This window comes from Solea solea, chromosome 20, assembly GCF_958295425.1.
Source record: "Solea solea chromosome 20, fSolSol10.1, whole genome shotgun sequence".
Lineage (NCBI taxonomy): Eukaryota > Metazoa > Chordata > Actinopteri > Pleuronectiformes > Soleidae > Solea > Solea solea.
Genome location: NC_081153.1, coordinates 7,757,834 through 7,779,441, shown reverse-complemented (window position 1 = coordinate 7,779,441; position 21,608 = coordinate 7,757,834). Strand labels below are relative to the sequence as shown.

At 38.8% G+C, this 21,608-nt stretch overlaps 1 protein-coding gene across 1 annotated transcript; it reads right to left on the bottom strand.

The window, feature by feature from the left end:
* Positions 1-1,810: 1,810 nt before the first annotated feature.
* Positions 1,811-16,003, bottom strand: eif3eb (eukaryotic translation initiation factor 3, subunit E, b). The gene is made up of 14 exons (XM_058619938.1): positions 15,974-16,003; positions 12,574-12,684; positions 10,946-11,063; positions 10,262-10,379; positions 10,127-10,169; positions 9,224-9,328; positions 8,969-9,094; positions 8,458-8,582; positions 7,681-7,807; positions 7,494-7,595; positions 4,215-4,320; positions 3,908-4,014; positions 3,665-3,799; positions 1,811-2,080 (listed from the first exon to the last, which is right to left on the bottom strand). The coding sequence occupies exons 1-14, from the start codon at positions 16,001-16,003 to the stop codon at positions 2,042-2,044; spliced, it is 1,392 nt and encodes a 463-aa protein (XP_058475921.1). The 3' UTR covers positions 1,811-2,041.
* Between the last annotated feature and the right edge of the window lie 5,605 nt (positions 16,004-21,608).

Below are 21,608 nucleotides of genomic sequence, written 5' to 3'. Positions count from 1 at the left end.
AAGTTCCCTCACAAGTCGGCACGACAGCAGCAGCAGCAGCAGCCACAGATGGATACCAGCTGTTCCAGAAGCAGACCTCAGCCCACGTCAGCTCAGAGTGCACACAACCATGTGTGTGTGTGTGTGTGTGTGTAATTTACAGAGCCCTGTAAAAGTGTGTGTGTGTGTAAGGAACAGAGTTTGGAGGAGTGGCTCAGAGTCACAGCGTCAGACAAAAACCATCAGCCACTCCCAGGCTTTGCCTCAGAAGGAAGCTTCACATGAAAAGAAAAAAAGAAAGGGTGGCCTGTGATGAGGGACAAAGTCAGAAAACCACCTGAGGCACTTTCACCTCTTCACCTGAACATCTGCGAGATCTAACCTTAGCTGCCTGTCATTCCTTCACAGCCACTACATGTGTATTTATAGCTTCAGACAGGCTGACACATTAGCATGACAAAGACGCACAAGCAGCAGCAGCAGAAGCACATGTTTCCTTATTACAGACGAGACGGAGGAGCACAGAAAGAGTAAAGACCGACCGGTTTTAAATAAACACTGTGCGACACCTGGTTACACCTGGCGCTTGTGCACAAGTCAAATATTTGTAGATCCATTCATTATTCACACATAATATACAACATGGTTGAACATTAACAGCACAACTTTGCCAACAAAGTTACAATAAAAGCAGGAATCTTTTAAACAGGAGGCTCAAACTCAAATCACCTGAGGGTCTGATGAGCATCTAGTCTGGACATGAGGGGGAATATTATGTTGGAAGTACTGAAACTATGATATTTCACAGAATGACATAGTAAAAGTGCTTGTTTTGACATTGAATGATATTCATGCTCAAAAATGAATCCACAAACAAAACAAAATCACAAATTCAGTAAATAAATTAAAGAAAAAGCTAACTTTTTTAGCTCTTACAGACTGAACAAGCTTATACATGACTGGTGAATGCAATAAATGGGATAAATATAATAATGAATTACTATCACAGAAATATTGCAGACAAAACATATTTGGCATAATGATCGGTCTATATTATGTCACCCCGCTGGCAGCGACACGCTCAGCATTCACTAGGAAGAGGAGGTCACAGGTCGTGTTTGACTGAAGCACGTAATCCATCAATCCGTTCAATCAATTGATTGGTCCATGACGGTTTTCAAAAGCTTTGTTGTGTCTACAAAGATTACTCAGTTTTAATGATTTCTTTGTTCTATGAAGCAAAGAAAAGCAGAAAATATTCACATTTAAGAAGCTAAAAACATGCTTTAATTACTTATAAATAACACTCAAACTGATAAATCAATTGTCAAAATATGTGCCCATGACTATGGTAATCTCTGTAAAACAAGGCCCTTAGCAATAGTACATAAAAAAGCCTTGACCTCAGGCTACAAAAACCAAACATTTTTACAAATTTGAGGGTAGTATTTTAAATTTTTTACCCGTAAACCCTCCAAAATATTATACACTGGCCCTTTAAATTAATAAACAATTATATTTGACATTACATTAATGGCTTTTTAAAATGAAATTAAGATTAGATTTAGGGTTTGAGCTTTTTAAACATGAATATTTGCTGCTGTAAAGTGGTTTTCTTTGCTTTTCAAAATAAAATACTTGTACTTGTAAAAATAAGTAACTAACAGAGGAAAAAGGTGACATCCAATTGAACATAAACTATTTATGACAAATAAGATACATATTAAATTCTGAGTCTGTGAAACTTCCTGCAAACAAAAAAAATATATATGATTAAATGTCGCCTTCTAGTGGTCAGGAAAGAAGGAACAATCACATCACTTTGTCTGAATAAGAGGCAAAAATATGCTTAATTTAATAGTAATATTAACCAAACCAATTTCAAATAAGGAAGTAGGTTTAGATGCAGATAAGAATGTGTAATAAATGATAATAAGTTAAGAATGCGTTTGTTTTCTGTTGCAGGAGTTGAAATGTCAGTAACAAGATAAGAGCGGATAAAATAATAATACAATAATAAAGGTGCTTCATCGTCTCTCTCCTCTGGACGATCGTCTTCATTTTAGTAGAAGCTGGTGTCCTGAGCAGCCCAGTTTGGAGTCTGAGGATAAAACAGTACAAGAAGAAAAAACATTTACATTAGGTAATAATCCAAACAAATGATGTCATCACATCTCTTAGTCAAATTGTTCAGCCAGACCAAATAGTATAAACAGTAAGGCTGTTATTTTCAGAACCTATTAAAAAATGTCACAGAATCTTGAAAAATGTTGATCAGTGTTTCTCAAACCTGTAAATGATAGTGTTCTCACAAAGCGAATGATTCAGTTTTAATGATTTCTTTGTCAAATGGAGCAAAGAAACCAGGAAATATTCATATTTAAGAGAAAACTTGTTTTAATTATTAAAAAAAAAAAACTCTTGAAAGCTGGAATAAACTTGCTTTGTGATCTAATTGGCGATAATGGTTTGAAATCATTTGATGAACTCAAGCAGGAGTATAGCCTTGCACAAGAGGATTTTTGCAAATTGGGCACAACAGGATGTAGAATAATTCTGAGACACTGGAAGTCATCTACTCCGTGCTGTTTTAAGGAATGGACTGAACAAATGACAAGAATGGCTACCTATGAGCGAGTCACTTACAGTATTACAGAGTATTAGGGAGAGAGGATATCTTTAATCAAGTTTGGGGCTCCTTCTTGATGTCAATAGAGGGGTTGTCTGTGGATCTGATCTAACCAAAAGTAGCGTTTATGTGGTGGAATGAGAGGTCAAATGTTAAACATAAGTGTAAGGCACACAATGTTGTTTGGTTATTTTATTTTTATTATTTATCTTTTAAAAAAAATAAATTGATTTTTAATTTTGAAAGGGGACAGTGAAGTATGTATTTATGTCTTGTATTTTGTTTAAAACTCTTTATCATAGTTGGCGATTAATTTAGAAATCAAACAACTGAATAATCGTTTAAGTCCTAATAAACATTCCAGAAATGTAAACTGTTAAATGTAAACTAATCAGGCCATGAACTGGTGGTGTGTCAAACCCTGGATGTATCGCATGACTAGTTGCTTGTAATAAAAACAGGATTTCTCAACTACAGATCAGAATTGATTTTTATATCTGAAATCGACCCAAACTGCACTGGAATTCAGAACCAGAACTGAGGCAAACACAGTCACATCCTACATCCTTAGACAGGCTAGCGTTGGTAAACTTTGCACAGCCCAAAATGTAAACAAGCAGCTTTAATCTCGGGTTCAGGCGTGACCATGCAAACAACGAGCCAACAGGATGTAGCCTATATGGACAGAAGACTGTATAGAATTGGACGAAGTCTTTGAGTTTTAAAACAAACTTGTATTGTGAAGCCTTGATATTCGCAAGAGAAACCATAAATCCACAGATGTCAGGGTCCTATTAGACCATATCAGCTGCCAAACACACTGGGAAAATGTTTACTGATGTTAAGAGAGACTAATTTTTCCATTGACTTCTATTCAAACAGACTTCTTTAACAATCAGCAGATTCGTCACCTAGTGACTACTCAATATATTGACAGACTCAGTCAGGCTAACACATGATTTACTAACAGACATGACTTCTCTCTGTAGTAAATACAATCTCAGTCTGTAAAATTCACTTCAGCACGTTAACACTAACGCAAAGAACGGAGTTTACCTCGCTCCTGTTGCTGTGGGCCAACTTCTTCTCAATATTCATTGCCAACATCTGGCTACGGAAGGACAGAATCTTGGTCTTCTCGATGACCTGCTGGTACGGCGACGCCGCGTTGTTTCCCATCATCACATGACCCTGGGAAACAAAGAAGAAAAATATAAATGAATGGACATAGAAATTGTTCTTCCTGTGAAGGAGTAGTGACGTGGTGATCATTTTGATCCGTGAATGGCTGGGCCTCACCAGTTTGGAGTCAAGCTTGGCGTTGAGCCGGGCGTTACGGATGAGGTTGACGATCCACTTCTCTGCTTCCTCGGGCGTCATGTTGAGCTTGTCAGCCAGCATGCTGAGAGGAAAGAGCAACAGAGAAGGGGAGGGGTGTGAAACCTTAAACCGAATCCCTTTTCAACAGTTTGTTTACTTCATTTGAAAATAAAATGACACGAACAAAGTCCAAAAATAGCGAGCAGAGGTTTATTTAAAAAAAAAAAAAAAACAAAAACAAAAAAACAAGTCTCACGGTCTTCTTCAACGTTAGAGACGTGTCTGATGCTGATGCACTGATGAATCCGACAAAAGGTCTCAAAGATGAAGAGACGGGCATTCTCGATAAAATCCTCAAGGCAAGCGACCAGGAAGAAGTCGTTCACAAGGACCTGAGGTGAGAACAGACCACTCCTTGAAGTATGTACTGTATGTACAGCAACTATTCACAGACAGACCAAGCATTAAAGTATAGAAAAAGCAGACAAAGGAAAGTATTTCCAGAGTTAGCGGGTTGAGTCTTTCATTGACACCGTCCTCTGTAAAAATGTGCATGACAAAATCCCACTGAAATACAGTGAACGATGGAATGCATTTGTAATAATGTGATAAAAATCAGGCTTCAATGTGAATCGTCTAGAGATTACAGATGCAGCCCGAGACCAGCAAAAATTTAGATTATGCTGACATGACTTGAATAATCAGTTTGAGTGTTGTTTTATAGAATGAAAAAAAATGTTGTCGGATTTTTCATCTTCTTAAATGTGATTATTTTATGGTTTCTTTGCTCCATATAACAAAGAAATCATTAAGAGGGAAGAGACTAATGGCAAAGACCTCAGGCTTAACAGAACTTGGCAGTGTGGACACTTTAGTGAAGAAAAGGAGAAAAGCACATCTATGTGGAACTATTTCTTCCTTGAGGAAGAGGGTGAGACGGAGGCAGATGATCCGCTCTACACTGAAAAGTCCAAGACAAAAACTTACAATACAGAAAAGCCTTTTTCAGGGCAGCCTGCTGTGTGAGGTTCCTTGTTTTTATTCATTCAAAATGTTAATTCCCCAAAACACCAACACTGTGTTCACACAGAATTAATAGCATGTTATTATAGGAAGCACAAAATCATATTTCTGGTGTGTATCATCCTCTTGTGGTTAGAGGGTTGTATCATCAGCAGCAGCAGCAGCATCATGTGTTGCTTCTTTGGTACAAAACAATGATCTGGAGGCTGAGGAGGAGGAAGAGATGACACACTCAAAGCTTGAAAAAGCAGATCACTGCATGTCATCAGAGTTCACCCCGGGCTGTGATATTTCCCTTGGTGACAAAGATCAGTCACGTGTGTTTTTTAAAAGCACATAAAGCAGTTTCCACTGGTGTAGGTAAGAGTTCGATGGAGCTAACTTAGTGAGAGAGGAGAGAAGACATTTCCAGAAGGCAAAAGTTGCAACCATTCTTTAAGTATAATATAAGTAAGGTCAAAACAATTAAACAGTTAATCAGTTACTAAATTAATCGTCAACTGTTTTGAGAATCGATCGAATGGTTCAAGTGTTTTGAGAAGTTTTCAGCTCCTTAAATGTGAATATTGTCTGATTTCTTTGCTCCAAATAACAAAAAAATAAATAAATCATTAAAACTGAATCATTTTGGTTTTTGGACAAAACAAGACATCATTTGCAGGTTTGAGAAATACCGGTCAACATTTTTCAACATTTTCTGGACCAAACGATTGCTCGAATAATCGATTCATGAACATAGTCGTTAAGTTGTAGCCCTACAGCTGACGCCGATGTATAGCCGATAAACTGGTCCATCCGCAAATTTTTTCCAATAGCATTCGACTGCAAGTGAAAGTGCGGAAGGACAAATGGGCGGAACTATAAGTAGGGGGTGGGACTTCCCAAATCACACAGAACCAAACGAGAATTCAGCAAAATAAGAATAAAAACAGTTATCGGTGAACTACAAGTTGTCTCAATTGCATAGACCCACACAAGAAATCAGTGAAATTAAAAGATTGAAAACAGATCAGTATCAGATGATAACTTTAAGGATAAAGGTTAAATCACAGTTCAACAAACTGCAAGAGAAGGAGTGGAACGTAAAGTGGGTGGAACTATAAGAAGGGGAACTTCAGGTTGCTGCGCCCATTTAAAGTTCCAGCCCCGTCTTGCTTCCTGCAAAGAGACCCCTTTCTATTTTTTTGGACCTTTACTCCACAAACAAAAGTCTCTAATTTGGGTAAAATTAGAGTTAAACTTGTTACCAAGGAACAACAGATATAGCTGTAATTACATCCAAAATATGAAGACCCACTTCACGATCCCATTAACTGAACAGAGAACTTTCATGGAAAATCCCAGAGGAAATGATTACAAGTGGATGAGACACTGATTACTGCATCTCCACCACATTAAATGCCTAAGCCATTATTGAACATGCATGTGTTCATAAATGTTGTTGCACATCACATGAAATTGCGATATGATTTGCGACATCAGAGGGAATGGTAATCTATTTACATCATTATTTTCATTCAAAAAACATATTTAAAATAACTACTGTGTGATATTTGTGCAGATCTGTGAAAAAGAAAGATGTTCTCTTCAGCCAGTAGAACATGATTTTGATAAGGTTTTGGATTCATTGTGCAGCCCTGCATCACACTCATCAATGCAGTCAAACTCATACGAGAAAATATGGAGCACAACACCCGACATAAACCACAGCAGAGCCCATCACAACGTTTTGCAGGAGATTAAGTTGTGAAGTATCTACCTGTGTTTTTAAGACACAGCCATCACAGACACATCACAGGGTGTTTGGCCACATTAAATCTCCAGAAGAGCTTAAACGCATGAATACATTAGTGTCTGGCAATTCAAAAAGAAGATGTGGCACCATTACTTCCTAACAGAGTGAAAGAAATCCAATTGCTCTGTGCTTTGCTGTGCTGTGTAAATACGGTCACAAAAAATCTAAAAATATGCCATGAGTTTACACGTCCAAGCATGTTTTAATATCCTTCACAAGTGAGGGTTTAAAGCTGCAAACAAAAACGTCATGTGATGTTTAGACACTTATAGGCAATAATTAGAATAGGTTGATGATCTCCAGAGTAAACCATAACCAGCAGAAACCATGACAACAGAGTTACTTTATGAATTTCTTTTATTCTTCCACTACTGCGCTCTCAGTCTGTCGCTAACAGGAGAGTCGAGGGCTTCACAGAACACTGCACAATTTGAACAAGAGAGGTAAAAAGCCATCTGATGAGCGAACGTGCAAAGTGGTCCCCAAGCACAACTACAAAACTGCCATCAAGGATTTCTAAAGAGAGAATGTAAGCGTAAACCTGACAACTCCTCTGCTTTGAATATTAAAGTGAATATCAGTAAGAGCCAGCAAATCAGGCCAGGCATTGATGAAACTGAATAGCTGCAAGGTTCAGATGTGAGCATCACGTGTAAAAACAAGCTTCATGTTCCTGCTAACTTGTGTGGGGTCATTAAGGCCTGTGCACGCAGGAAGACAGACAGAAAACATTCTGGAAGTTCTTACCGACTCACACTCCCTGAGTTTCTTCTGGGCGCTGTCAAAGTCAAAGTTCACGTAGAGACACTCCACAAATTCTGTGATCGGGTCTTTGTACGTGTACGACTCCTGCGGGAGTGAGAAAGAAGCCATTATTCACAGGCAGACTGACTAAATCCTTGAGACTCTTGAGATAAGAATTCATCGACCGTACTTGTTGGATGACTTTCACCAAGTCCTTCAGCACTTGTCGGCGCTTCCGCACATCTTTGTTGGTGATGACTGCGGTTGTGAGGTATCGCAGGATGTGTGGGCACATTGTCTGGATGGCATTCAGATACCTGGAAAATACAAAGCAAGCTCTCAGTCGCGCCGACGCCAGTTGCCATCCCAACGGAGCATAGTATCATCAGGCTTCTTAGTCCCAAAAGAAAAACAAAACAATTAAATCCAAACCTTTTTTTAGCTGTGCTAAGAAATGCAGAGAATTCAATTTAAAAATATATTCAGCTAAAGAAGATTAAGTGACAGTTGACCACCTATGCTCTCCATCCCATTTGTCCTTGACCAATATAAAGACTTCAGCAGAAGCTCAGCATTATTATTATTGTTTTATTTACTGCCCCAATCAAAAAGTGATGTATTTAAATAAGTTAAATATTTAATATATCATACTGCTTATTCTACTTCTAATTTTATATCTTATCTTATGTCCTATCCATTACTGTTTTGTTCACCTCTGACTACGTTGCTGTTGTGACAAGTGAATTTCCACAGTGTGGGATAAAGTCTAATCTAATCAGTCGCTATATTAAATTTGCTAATAGGCCTGCAACAATAAATTGATTATTAAATTACCTACCAAACTAATCCCCAGATACTTTTGTAATCACTTAATTGGTTCGAACTGATTAATTCATTAAGAAAACAGATTGATTGGTAATTAAAAATATAAATAACTGCAGTCATATTAGGTTTAACATCCACTCACTGAGGCTGGTAGAGGAAGAGCTCGATGATGTTGTCCCTGCCTTTGGGGTGGTTGAAGAAGACAAACAGGGACCAGTGGATGAGCCACGTCCTCTGCTGGAGTGACTGGAGTGGAGAGCTCACAGACTGAAAAAGGAAAGGACACAAATCTTAGACGCTGGTGATTTCAAAAGCAGACAAATGGTCAGACTGTGCGTCCTAAAGAAACTGAACTATGTTGAGGCTGTGTTGAACGATCTGTGCTCAAGAGCTCCGAAGTGTGATTATGGAGGTGGTTGGAGGGCAGCATTACAACTCTTAGTACAGCATGCCAGAAATGATTAGAAGAAGTATAGAGTGGCTCCACATTGTGATTATTGAGGCAAAAAAAGAAACAAAGACAGCACATTGTTCCTCAATACCTTAATTTGGGTGCATTACATAGATTTTAGTCAACGTGGCTCAGTGGCACAACACTTGTCATGCAATTTCCTACTTGACAATTTACCAGAAACAGCAGGAAACTTACTTACATTGTTGTCAGTTGTCTCCCGTAGTCGGGTGAGGTCCTCCATGGCTGCTTCCCAGTTCTGCATCAGGATCTCGGAGGCCAGTTTCCCCCACAGAGAGCTCAGGGCGTTTCTGTCTGTGGAGGGAACCTGAGAGCAGCAACAAACACCATTTATCATGAAAAACACGTGAATAGTGATTTGGATAAACAACATTGCTAAAGACAAGAGCAAAAATTACAATAATTGGTCTTGTATACAACATGTATTCATTCTTACCAAGACACGGAAGAAGTAGAGGTACTCAGCAGCCCCAGAGTAGTTACCACACTCGTACTGAAACTTGGCGTACCTGTACAGCGTGTCCAGGTATTCTTGACGAAACTAAAAAAATTACAACAAACAAACTCATTAAAACACAACAAATACGTTTCAAAACTGATTGATAACCACTAAGGGCCAATGAATGGGCAGTTTAATCCAAAATATGCGTGTGTCACAATATTCAGTCTACAGTAGGGGTCTCATACGCAAATAAACCTGAGGACCACTGAGAATCTAGTCTGGTCAATTTTTAGAAAAAGCAACTGTTTAGTAGGGGTGGGAGATAAAAGCTTACAATTCTGTCATGAATTATATCATACATTTCAAAATAAAAGTGGAATGGTATATAGTTCACAATAAAAGTACTTCTAATCCGAAATAAATCTCCAAATAAAAAAATATATACATACGCATGTGGCCCACAGGCCGTGAGTTTGAGACCTCTGGTCTAGAGGTCCTGGACTGCAGTGCTTTTGTTATTTTTCCTCCCAAAGAAGTTAATGCGTGATGCTGTGAGGATGACAGTATGACATGGTGAATGACGTAACATCTTTCATGTTTTCAGCAACACAAAGACAAAGTATGTACAAAGTCATGACAAATAAGGTGTAATTAATCTGTGGATAATATGAAAAACAAATATGTAAAAAACAACAAATCCTTTGGCAGCAAAGTGAATGACAGTCATATTGGTGGGAGTTGTTAGATGTTTCAGTATTCTGAGATTTGGATAACAGTCCCACTGGCTCTCAGTGGCAGCTGGTTGTTATGGAAACACATAAAACACGCACGCACGCACTCTTGTACAATAAGAGAACAGTGTTAAGGTTAATGCACCATTATCATCTCAAAACTTACATTGTGTTTCTCTGACAGGTAATCAAACAGCATCCTCCCGTCTCTGATGAAAAAAAAAATAAAATAAAATAATCAATGATTGTTATGCATTGGGTGTTATTATATGAAATAAACAGGGTAGTTTGTTAGCCTGACCTCGTGGACTGCATCTGCCGCGTGGTCTCCGGATCCTCGAACATCTTGACAATGAGCTCCGTCTCTGACTGGAGCTGCTTCAGTTGGGCCACCACAGTACTCCTCTTCTCCCTCAAGGCTACAACAAAACCATTTCCATTTTCATTATACAACAAAAAACATGTACATTAGTCACCCTCCAAGTTCTTGTTTTTTGTGTGTACAGAAGCAACAGTAAACACTAACACATATACTATTCTTTTGCTGATTCCAAGCATTTTTCCCCAAATTCAGTTTGTTTTATATTGTGGATGGTTTCACTGCAAAATGTAACATCTAAACTGGAGGAAAATTCTTGCAAATGACAATTATATCAGGTGTATGTTTCAGTTACTTGATTTACTGATTGGCCTTTTGAGCAATTTGAGTGTTTACATTATTTATTCATTTAGGACATTATTTTAATCAAATCTTACAAGTGATCAATGTATTGAGGTTACAATGAAATAGAAGACATTCATTAGAGTTGTGGTTATAGACCTTCAGCAGGATATAAATAAATAATTTTTTATTGTTTTTTCTGTTTAACGCCACCTTAAAATAAGATAGTTGATCTTTTTAACATAGTATTCATGCTGTTACAGTAGGTTTATAACTTTAACAAAGTACATGGTTATAGAGACAAGCTGCTCATTTGCTACTCACAGTGTGGGATTTCCTTGTCTGGGTACAGGTTTCTGTAGACATCCATGGCGAAGTCCACCATGTTTGTGTCGCTGAGGAGGTCCAGCTTCCCCTGAAGAAGTTCCTTCTCATTGTAAATCTGTTATGATATAAATCACAACACACAGTTTTCATCATCTGCCTTTGAAACATGCACGTACATGACTAAAAGTTGTGCATAAAGTAGAAAGTAACCAATTCTAGTGATACAGCTTTCTTTGCAAATATCAATTTGGCCATATGTAATTGTCCTTCCTTGTGCAATACACCAGGACAGATATTGATATTTTAATTCATAAATTAAGGTTTCGCTGGATGGCACTACTTTATTCCTCACAGTAGCACTGCTCAAATGAATGAGGGAAACTTGGGTGGAGGTTACGTGGCCGAAAGAAGAAGGAGTTTACGGCGATATAATGGTGGAGATGCTCCATCCACGTTCAAGACATAGACTTTATGCACTTTGTTCTCTATGTTGTGAAGAAATAAATAAATCCTGCTGTTTTAACTTTTCACGGATGTTTTGATTTCTTCAGTTAGACGCATATTGTGATGTATGGCTATATGATTGTCGTTGTATGTATGATGTATCGTGATATTATTGGTATTGTGGACCATGTATTGCGTATCACATCGTATCATGAGGTACCCTGTGATTCCCACCCCAGTAGGCAGATTAGGCTGTAACTTCCTTGACTCCAACTATAATGTATTTGTTTATTTAACAAAATGAAGGAAATAAATGAACTCTGAAGTTGGGTGCAGGGAAATCGGTATCGGCAATTGGCCCAAACACTCCCAATATATCGGTATCGGATATCAGGAAAAAGACAAATATGCATCTCTCTCTGTGGTATTACATTGCAGAAGAAGGAATTCATGAGAAAAAAAACTGCCATTTTATTTTCAGAATTAATATAAACAAACCAATATAACACAGTGTACCCAATCAAGTGGCAGCAGAGATGTTTTTCTGCTGTTATAGCTCACCGGCTTCAAGGTTCACCGGTTTGTGTTGGCCACAGTGCTTGTTAAAGCAAATAATATGCATACCTTATAATGTGGCCGGTGACTGCATAATATATGCTTTAACTGAACTACTGCTATGTGACTAATTAATTAAACATATGTTATCGAGCAAGTAATGGTTGTGACTAATAATTCGGCCCTATGTGTACGTTTGTAATTTCGTTCTTGGTATTATTTATTAAAGGTTATTTAACTAGCTTACCAAAACAAAACGTTGCTTTTATCCATATTATATATTAATATTCTCTATGATGCTACGATGTTTATTATAGCAGCTAAGCTACATGCTACCACGCTCGGTAACGAGGATAAAACAAAGTTAACCAAGCTCTTAAAATAACAACGTTGGTCTGTCGTAAACGCGAGAATATATTACGTCTAAAATGACCGTTACAGAAAAAAAGACTAAACCAAAAGCGTAGGTAAGTAGCTAGAAGACGTACTGCCAGTGCGGTACTGGCTAACATGACTGCTAGCCCAGCTAGCCGATTGAGAAGATTCGCCGTGTTTTCCGGAATAAATACCCATTAATTGTCAACTAAGTGATATTTTAGCACTTTAGACTGCGAATGTCGACGTACCTCTTTCACAGAAAGGAACTCCAAGAGAGGAAAAACCAAATGCCGGTCCAAAAAATTGGCTATTTTGGTTGTCAAATCGTAGTACGCGATCTTGGCTGGCTTTAAAAAAAACTTTATGGACAAACAGAGCGTTGACACCACCCTGTTATTTCAGTTGTTGTTTTTTTAACTGTTATACTATTTACCATTAATAAAAATAATACACACTTTCAATGCAACGTTTTAAATGCTGTGAAAACTAGAATCAGTACATCCTGTATTATTCAAGCCTTTGTTCAAATCAAACATCAAAAGTCAGTCTGTATACATTAGGGTTAGGGGGACATATGGCAAGCTGTTTTAACATTTAATTGCTAGACATGGATCATAGTCAAAACTACCATCTGTAAACTACTATCTGTAGTTCAGTTTTTATTATTAGTAAGATTCAACCTACTATTGCCATTCATCTGTGTGGGGTTTGTCATTATAGAGATCTACAATTCAGTAAATGTAATTGAATTGTATATCTCCCCAATTCCAGTTTCAGATTTCTACAACATCATTATGACTATAGTCACAAGTTCAAGTTATCCTTAATTATCCTCAATTCACAATATCTACACTGTCCTTTTTAGATATAGTGAATTAAGTTTCAGATTGTCATAATGATGTAAACTGGAATTAGAGATATCTGCATTTTTTTTGGCAAAAATAGGTATCTGAAACTGACATGAAACAATGACATCACAGATATCTGTAATGGTGATTCCAGATAGTCAAACTTGGTGATTAAATGTTAAAGCGGCTAGGAAAATAGGAAAATATCCAGATGAACGCAGTAATGCACATTATCGATGTCATCTGCCTTTAAACACCACTACCATTCAAGCAAGAAAATATGTGACTGAGACGAGCTAGAAGCGAGGAAGTGTACGTTTAGGTTAATAACAACAGCCATTCTGTTTGCAAGACTATAAAGACGATCGAGACTAAGAGAGAGCAGTGATGCAGCAATGTGGAATTGATGTGGAGTTGGTTAGTAGTGGTGTTTAATGACAGGTGTTATCCATAATGTTGCATTACCGCTGTCTGGATTCAATCATCCATTATGTATTTTTTACTCGAGTCTTCTTCCCTTTTCTCTTCCACAATCTCCTTCCTTTCAGTGTTCTGGTTTTTATTTTTGGGGACATACATGTCTGGGAAGGTTCTCAGTCATCCATGTCATAGTCATCTTCAGTAGTTAGCTACAGGCGACTGGACTTGCTTGAGTTCAGTTTGAAGACATTTCACATCCCATCCAAGAGGCTTCTTCAGTTCCGAGGAGAGGTGAAACGTGTTCAAACAACTCCAGTTTAATGGCAGGTGTCATCCGTAATGTTAATCATTAATTCTTCATTCCCTTTCTTGGCTATTTTGCTGCTGTCTTCTTCTCCTTCCCCCTTCCACACTCTTCTCCTTCCTTTCAGTCTCCTGGTTTTTATTTTTGGGTGGTGGGAACGTATATGTCTGTGAAGGTTCTCAGTCATCCTCAGTAGTTAGCTGTGGGCGACTGGACTTCACAGACTTCTGAATCTTCTCATCCAGAGGCTTCTTCAGTTCTGAGGATTCTCGAAACGTCTTCAAACTAATCCAGTCGCCTACAGCTAACTACTGAAGGTGGGAACATATAGAAATGTTCATACACAGACATAAGCAACCTTTTAAATGAAGTAATAAACTTAATACGTGTGTGTGTGTGTGGGGGGGGGGGGGGGGGGGGGGGGGGGGTGTAACTCACGGTAACTCACGGACATGGTTTGATGAATTTTTTGAAAAGACTACTAAATTGCTCTTCATATCCATGCCAACCCAGTGGAGATGAGGGTTTTATTTTCTGATCATGTTTCTTTTTTTAGAATCAGTGGCTTTATAGAATGAAAGCTAAAAAAAAATCTCAGAATGTCACTGTGTTTCTCTAAGTGCTTTTGGCTCCATGAATGTACATTTGGTTTTTGGAGCGCTCAAGCTGAGGTACGAATTCAGAGTATTATTATTCCAAACAGCAAAGAACGAGGTGCACTGCAGAGTGTTTCTAACTTTGGACAATGGCATACAAAAGTACCACGCAAATACACAGGAACACACCAGGAAACAACGTTTTTTCTTGCAGAGAACAGCAACTCATATTCGACAAAAGTTGCAGCAGAAAGGTATTGTAACAGGAACATGTTCTGGAACCAGAGGAAACGTTTCAAACCTGAATGACGGTCTGTGTTTTTGCTGACCTCCTTGAGGTCAGGAGAGACTGACCAGCCAGTTAGCAGCTGCCACCACAGCAGGGACTGGGAGCTTTATCAGCATCAGTCAATGAGCAGGGAAAAACAGTCCTCGTCATCCTGCCAGGGAAGTTACTCGCTCAAACCAGCTCTGATCATGGGGTCAGTAAAAGCCAGATCCTGTCTATATATGCTGCCTGTCTTGGCTCTGTGTGAGTCATATTATTTGAAGGAGCCAAAGAAAGATGACTCCATCAATGCAGTGGCAGCTTAAAAGCTGATGGGAGATATACAGCGATTTAGTATGAAGTCAAAAAGGCTGCAAAAGGTATAGGTATAAAGCTAACAAGTCAATAACTGGACAGAACATATAGAAATAAAAGGCCAACATTGCTATTTGCTTCAAGATTAAGGTCACATATACAAAACCCAATGAAAAAAAAGACATAGGCTTACATAACAACGACTGTACTTTCCAGTCTTGACAGGAAGGACAACAGTCTGCAGCAGCAATGTGAGGACGTGCATTGCAGTATGAGTTCAGAAAACAATATCTGATCATAAACAGATAAACTAATTATGACCTCATGGTGGGATTAAAAAAAGGTTAAAAAAATCTATGCATTCTGAAGGGGTTGAGGTAAATTTGATAAAATACAGATATGTGGGAACGATTAATATCGAAGTAAAGTCAGAGGTTTCTGAACTGCAGACTTTAACAGATATTGAACAGATGCAGATTTTAACAAAAACATGAATAAAAAAATATATTGTGTATTAAACACAGTCTTATTACCTGAAGGCGCTTGAGATTTGTGATTTGACCAGTTTTTGCAACTGGGAGTCCACAGTGTTCATAACGGAAACCTGATTTATTCTACACATGTGCAAAGTGCGTCAACTTCATGTCAAAACCCTCACCCTAAAATCCTGTACTGTAACCATGGAAACAGCCATCGTAACAGGAAATAGCCGCACTTCCATGTGTGTAGAACAAATCAGGTTTCTGGTCGGGATCAGGCAGCCACACATATGTCACATGCAGCCACCTTTATTGTCAATCTTCCTCTTAATTGGAGCATAATTCACAAACTTGACAATATGTTCTATTCTTTTTGTAACCAGGGGAGTCGCCTCCTGGTGGCTGCAACTGCAACTACCTGGGCTTCACTGTTCAAGCTGGGAGTCATTGTAATATACAATCTACAATCGAGCCCCATCATTTTTCATGTGTCTGCACCTAACGCATTCAAGAGTTAAATGGAGGTGCAAGTCATAAAAAGGCTTCATGTGCATAAAACTTTCAAAAACTGTCCTCTCATCACTTTCTGTTTTCTGAAAGGCTGCAGTTGAGTGTGGACACTTTTTTTTGAATTGGTGGGCAATGAATTCCCTCACGGAAGAGCTAATTCCTGTCTTGCTCTCACTCACACACACACACACAAATACATAGAAGGGAGTGAGTGTCGTTTTTGTTGGCACACTTCCCCCGTCCCCTCTCTCGCCCACTCTCCGTCCATCCTCGAGGACAAGACAAATCCCTTACTCAGTCTCCGCAGCTGGCCGCCTTCCACTGCTTTTTATGACAACAAGAGCCAGTTGGACATGAAGTAGCTGCCAATAGAAGAAGCCAAGGATTTAATAAAGACATAAGGGCAAGAGACACGGCTGAAACTCAAAGCACCATTCACTGATAGATGTAATGCTGCGTTTAATGTATGCTATCAGCTGAATGAATTTCAAATGCTCTGAAAGTGAAGGGGGGGGGGGAAGTAAAACAGTGGGAACAACAGATTGATGTGGAGGTTTGTCTTCCTACCGCCCTCCGACGCATTAACTTCCAATTTGTGCACAGCTTCTCTGCTAACACAGTCTGCTGGGCGGTGTTTACCTGTGCATTGCTCGTAAAGACCATTGACGGCTCGCCAGGTGCTCGGCTGCAGTCACTCAACACTTTTCTCACACTCAAAAACACACTCAAAAACACACACAGTTTTACGCCGTGTGTGTTTCTGAGTTTCATCTCATTTCAAAAATGGTGATACTTTCTTATTTTAGCTAGCCAGCCTGCTAGCTAGCTATCTACCAGGTAGCAGGCTGGCTAGATAGAAAAAATAAGAAAGCTAATATAAAAATAATAGTAGACTATAATAGTTGATTTTAGAATAAATAACATACACACTCAGCTAGCCAGCCTGCTAGAGCTAGTAAGCTACATAGATAGATACGTACGTACAAAATTCATCTTTGACCACTATTGACCACTTCTATAGGCTGATGTAAACATGGCCAATTTCTTTGTAAACATGAACAAATCTATATACAAACACCAATTATCTTCAGGTGATTTTCAGTTTTCTTCAGCAAAATTAAGACCCGTTCCCCGTGAAGATGTCTTCTTTTCCCAAAACAAAAAAAAAACATGTTAGTTGTCGTCCACATTCAAAGAACTGCGCCTTTGTTGCTGCACACTCTTGTACTCCTTCATTCTGTCAGACGTGACAAACTCTAAAAGCCTTGGCTGCATTTGTGTGCAGAATATGTCACTTCACAGATTTCCTTGCATAGAGCGCAGGCCGTGAAAGCCTGACAATATTCACTGTATGTAAAATCAATATTGCTGATGCAGACATGTTGATATATGAATATTGTATCTACTGTATGAAAGGAAGGAGCCACAGAGGGGTGATGAACTCATCCACCAACATACCTTAGCACTGACAGAACACAGGAAATTGCGTGTGAAGAAAAAAGGTGCAAAGGGTAGAGACATGAAAACAAGACAGGAAGACATTGAGAAGTTTGACACTATCTGATTCCCCGAGTGTGTCACAGTTAAGCAAGTAGATTTTAATGAACCTGCAGGTTAATTGTTGTAAACTTTAATTAAATATGTCAATGAATAAACATTACAACGTTACAAGTTGGGAGGAGTGAGAGAAAACACCCAGGAGGCACCACAGTATGAACCTTCGTAGATACGAGCACTTCTAGCCACAGATGCGTTTCTTCTTCTTTTTTTTAAATAAAGCTTTATTTGCTGACCCCTGATTGGTCAGAGAGCGTCGTCGCTGGAAAAGTCATGAGTGCAAGGTCCAACACAAGAAACGGCCGAGTCGAGTAATGCTGGAACTGTATCATTAGAGCGAAGACAAAAACAATATTTGCGGAATTCCCATTTAAGGTGGAAAAAACCCTGTGTAATTCTTTTAAGAGATAGTTTTTTTTTTGGTTTTTTTACTGGATTGGTTTCTCCCTTTAATAATGTAAGGTGTTGACCTTATTCTGCGAAGTGCTGTGAGATTTGGTTGCATCAAGGTTGCGATGTACAGAAATGAAAGAGCGAGTGATTTGACAAAGCCTGACTTTTGTCCTTGCTATTTAAAAAAAAAAGAATAATAAATTGACAGCTTCAGTTCTCTCTCCCTCTCACTCTCTTTACTCAGATTTTCTGAGGCAGACCCTGAAGTTACACCGTAATCAAGCAAAATAAACCACACAAAACACTGGATTCTACACTGATTGGTGATGAACTATCAAGTCAACATCTTTTACGCGGAATCACGAGGATGTTTTTCCTCCAGCAGTGAAATGTGTCACCATTAACCGGGCAGGATAACAGCGTCCAAGAAGAATCTAAATCAAGCGCTTACATTTAATTTTCACTGAGAGTGTTTACATCTCACTTATAGAGTGTGGCTGTAGAAATAAAAATACATCTTATTGACATCCCTGAAATAAATCCCTGACTCTAATTAGCTAATAGCATTCCTGACACAAATCCTCATGGAGACAGGGTTGGAATAAAATTAAACATTGATGCTGTTGTCATATGAATTGCATGGGGTTTTAAGGCAGGAACCTTGGACAGAATCAAGCTATTTTCACATGTAAAGGAGCAAGCACTTGCTTGCACATGTATTTCTGCTGCTCCTGCCTTTTGTTCATTTCAGATATCTTTGTTTGATTGTGATGTGAAGGACAAGCCACGCGATTCACCGCAAAGGACAAAAAACAACCTTTTGTGTTTGTTTCGTTTCTGGATTTTGCAACCTGAAAGAATAAGTCTTGAGTTTGAAAAAAAAAGAAAAAAGAAAATTCTGCCTGCATGTAGGTGTAAATATATTCCAAATATGAGGCGCATGAGCACACAGTCATTTGTCTCTGGTTAATCAAGCGACCAACAGACTCCACAGAGTGATCACACATTGTGTGTTTTTATTTCATCTGCAGCACGGCGACGGATTCTGTGACACGTGTGTGAGCGAAGTCGCACGTCCTGAACAACACAGCACAACAACTGCTCTGCAAACATCTGCTAGCCTGTGAGGAAAAGTCATGCAGAGTCACGCAACTATGAATCCATTTGTCGTTTGTTCCAGTTGTCGTCGGAAGTCGGAATTTTCCGAGTTAAGGGGGCCACAAAAAAAAACCTCAGCTACTTTAAGTCTTTGTTTGAGTTGTTCACACAGTACTGATCAGTTTTTATCCATGGACATGTTGCGACACTAGAGCAGTGGTCAGCAAACTGGCCCGCCAGCAATAATATCCGGCCTCAAAAATAAAGTTTTTCTGATTCGGACTCACAGTTTACTCTCAAAAGTGGCTTCTCATGCCAAACTGGAGCCATGAAGCCACTTCATTTCACTGTCATAGTAAATAAATTACTTTCAACTCTTTATTTACCTTTGCTGAACACAATAAAACTTTGCACTTAAATGCGGCGCAGACTTTAATCCGGTAAGTATGAGAAAAGCCACCACTCAGACACTGACGCACTCCTCCGACAGAAATTTAAAAATATTGATTCTGATAGGGCAGCACAAAAGAAGAGTAGACACAATCAATGTTACAGAAGAAAAAAAAAAATGCTGTTGCAGTGTTTGATACTAAAAGATTGCACTCAATTGATTCGGTCCAAATAAAGTCTCCAAGGCTTTTGTCTGCGCTCATTTCTGAGAAAACCTCGGCTGAGTCAGTCGCCGTCCAGCGGTGACGTCAGCGCCGCAGAACTTCTGACATGAAATCAGTATTCTGCAGGAACCTTTGATGTTCAGGTACTTTAACTGTTCTGATAGGAAAAAACTTGACACAAATGGCAGAATAAATTAAAGTCCTGGTAAGCAAAACTGTCCTGCAGGGAGATTAATGCACACACCTCTGTTCACTTCAACACCCAAAGTGCTCAAATATCCATTCAGAGGGATTAGACACACACATTTCTTCTTACTTTGAGAGATCTTTTAACTTGATGCAGCTGTTTTTGATCAAATAGTCCAATAAATAACTACTTGTATTGATTTAAAAAGCGCTTGAATAATGTCGGTTCTGGTGCAATTTGTTTTGTCGTTTATTTTCAGGGTTGCGATGACATGTTTATACATTTTATTGCACATTCGTGAACAAGCCATCTATAGCATGTCAGTAGCTCCAGAGGATCTATAGCCCTATAATGTTTCTCTTCTAAGATTTTATATTAATCGCCACTTTATTAGGTACACCTGCTCAACACCCGATCAGCCAATCACATGACAGCATTTCAATGGCTATACGCAGGCCAAGTGGAAAGGGAACTGTGCTTGTAACTAAGAGGTTGCTGGTTCAAATCCGCACCAGGTTAAAAAGAGAGACTGGGTTAGCCCTGAGCAAGGTTTCCAATCCGCTGCTACTCTCAGGAAGGTTCCGATAAGAAGATAGGTTAAATTTAGACACAGAGGGATTTATAATAGAATGAAATCTTAAAAAGACGAAGACATACTGCTGAAGTTCAAAGTTCAAACCAAGCCTTGGAATGAAAAAGAAACGGGATTAAAGTGAGTTTCAGAAGCTGCTGATGGACTGGAATTTACACACACACACACACACACACACACACACATCTCTATAGTTTGCAGAGAATGGACTGAAGTAGAGAGATTATCCAGTGAGCATCAGTTATGTGGGAGTAAATGCAAGAGGTCAGAGGAATGCAGAAGAGTATGACAGAAACATAAAAAAGAATCTGTATCATATAATAATGTGGAAAGTTTTGTGTCATAAAAAGATGCTTGTCACTTCACTTTTCACTTTATCTATCTATCTATCTATCTATCTATCTATCTATCTATCTATCTATCTATCTATCTATCTATCTATCTATCTATCTATCTATCTATCTATCTACCTATCTATCGTGTAGATGAATATAATAAATATAGTCACCTGTGCACAGTTCAGCTTTATATTTTTCATTGTTGTTTTGTGTCTTTTTCGCCACAAACCTTAATTACACCACATGTCTGCTTGTATTGATTTGTGTTCTTTGGCTTCTCTGCACACACACACACACACACACACACACACACACACACGCACACACACACTGGAGGTGGACAGTATGAGTAAAAGTCCATTTATACTCTATTTACTACTATTTTTGTCTGTTTTACGCCCAAACGTTCTCTCCGTCACTACCCTGCGTCTTTTGCATTGGTCTGGACGTTTACACAACACTTCCTCTAGAGGGCAGTGCAGTCATCAACAAACATAGCGACCGTTGAAGAGGTTCTTTTTTCATTGTGCTCGATCCGAAATAGACTGTAAATGTGTAATATTACTCATTGGTGTGGAGCAGCATTTTGGATATTTACGTACGTCCTCCATCGACTTTTGACAACTTGCTGCTTGATCATCCCTCAATCATCCGCCCTCTGTTGTCCGTGACCTCTGACAGTGTGTTTTACAGTAACTGTAGGTTGCGTCTTTGTTGTTCTCCTGACTGATTAACTCTATACTGCCCCCACGATTTGTGGTGGT

Bases quoted from the DNA above. Each gene is read 5' to 3' on its own strand.
- eif3eb (XM_058619938.1), bottom strand. From the start codon at position 16,003: ATGACTCCCAGCTTGAACAGTGAAGCCCAG. The intron at 10,170-10,261 runs GTCAGGCTAACA...TTTTTTCATCAG, and splicing joins CGGCAGATGCAGTCCACGAG to AGACGGGAGGATGCTGTTTG. The intron at 2,081-3,664 runs GTAAACTCCGTT...TTTTATCCTCAG, and splicing joins CCCACAGCAACAGGAGCGAG to ACTCCAAACTGGGCTGCTCA.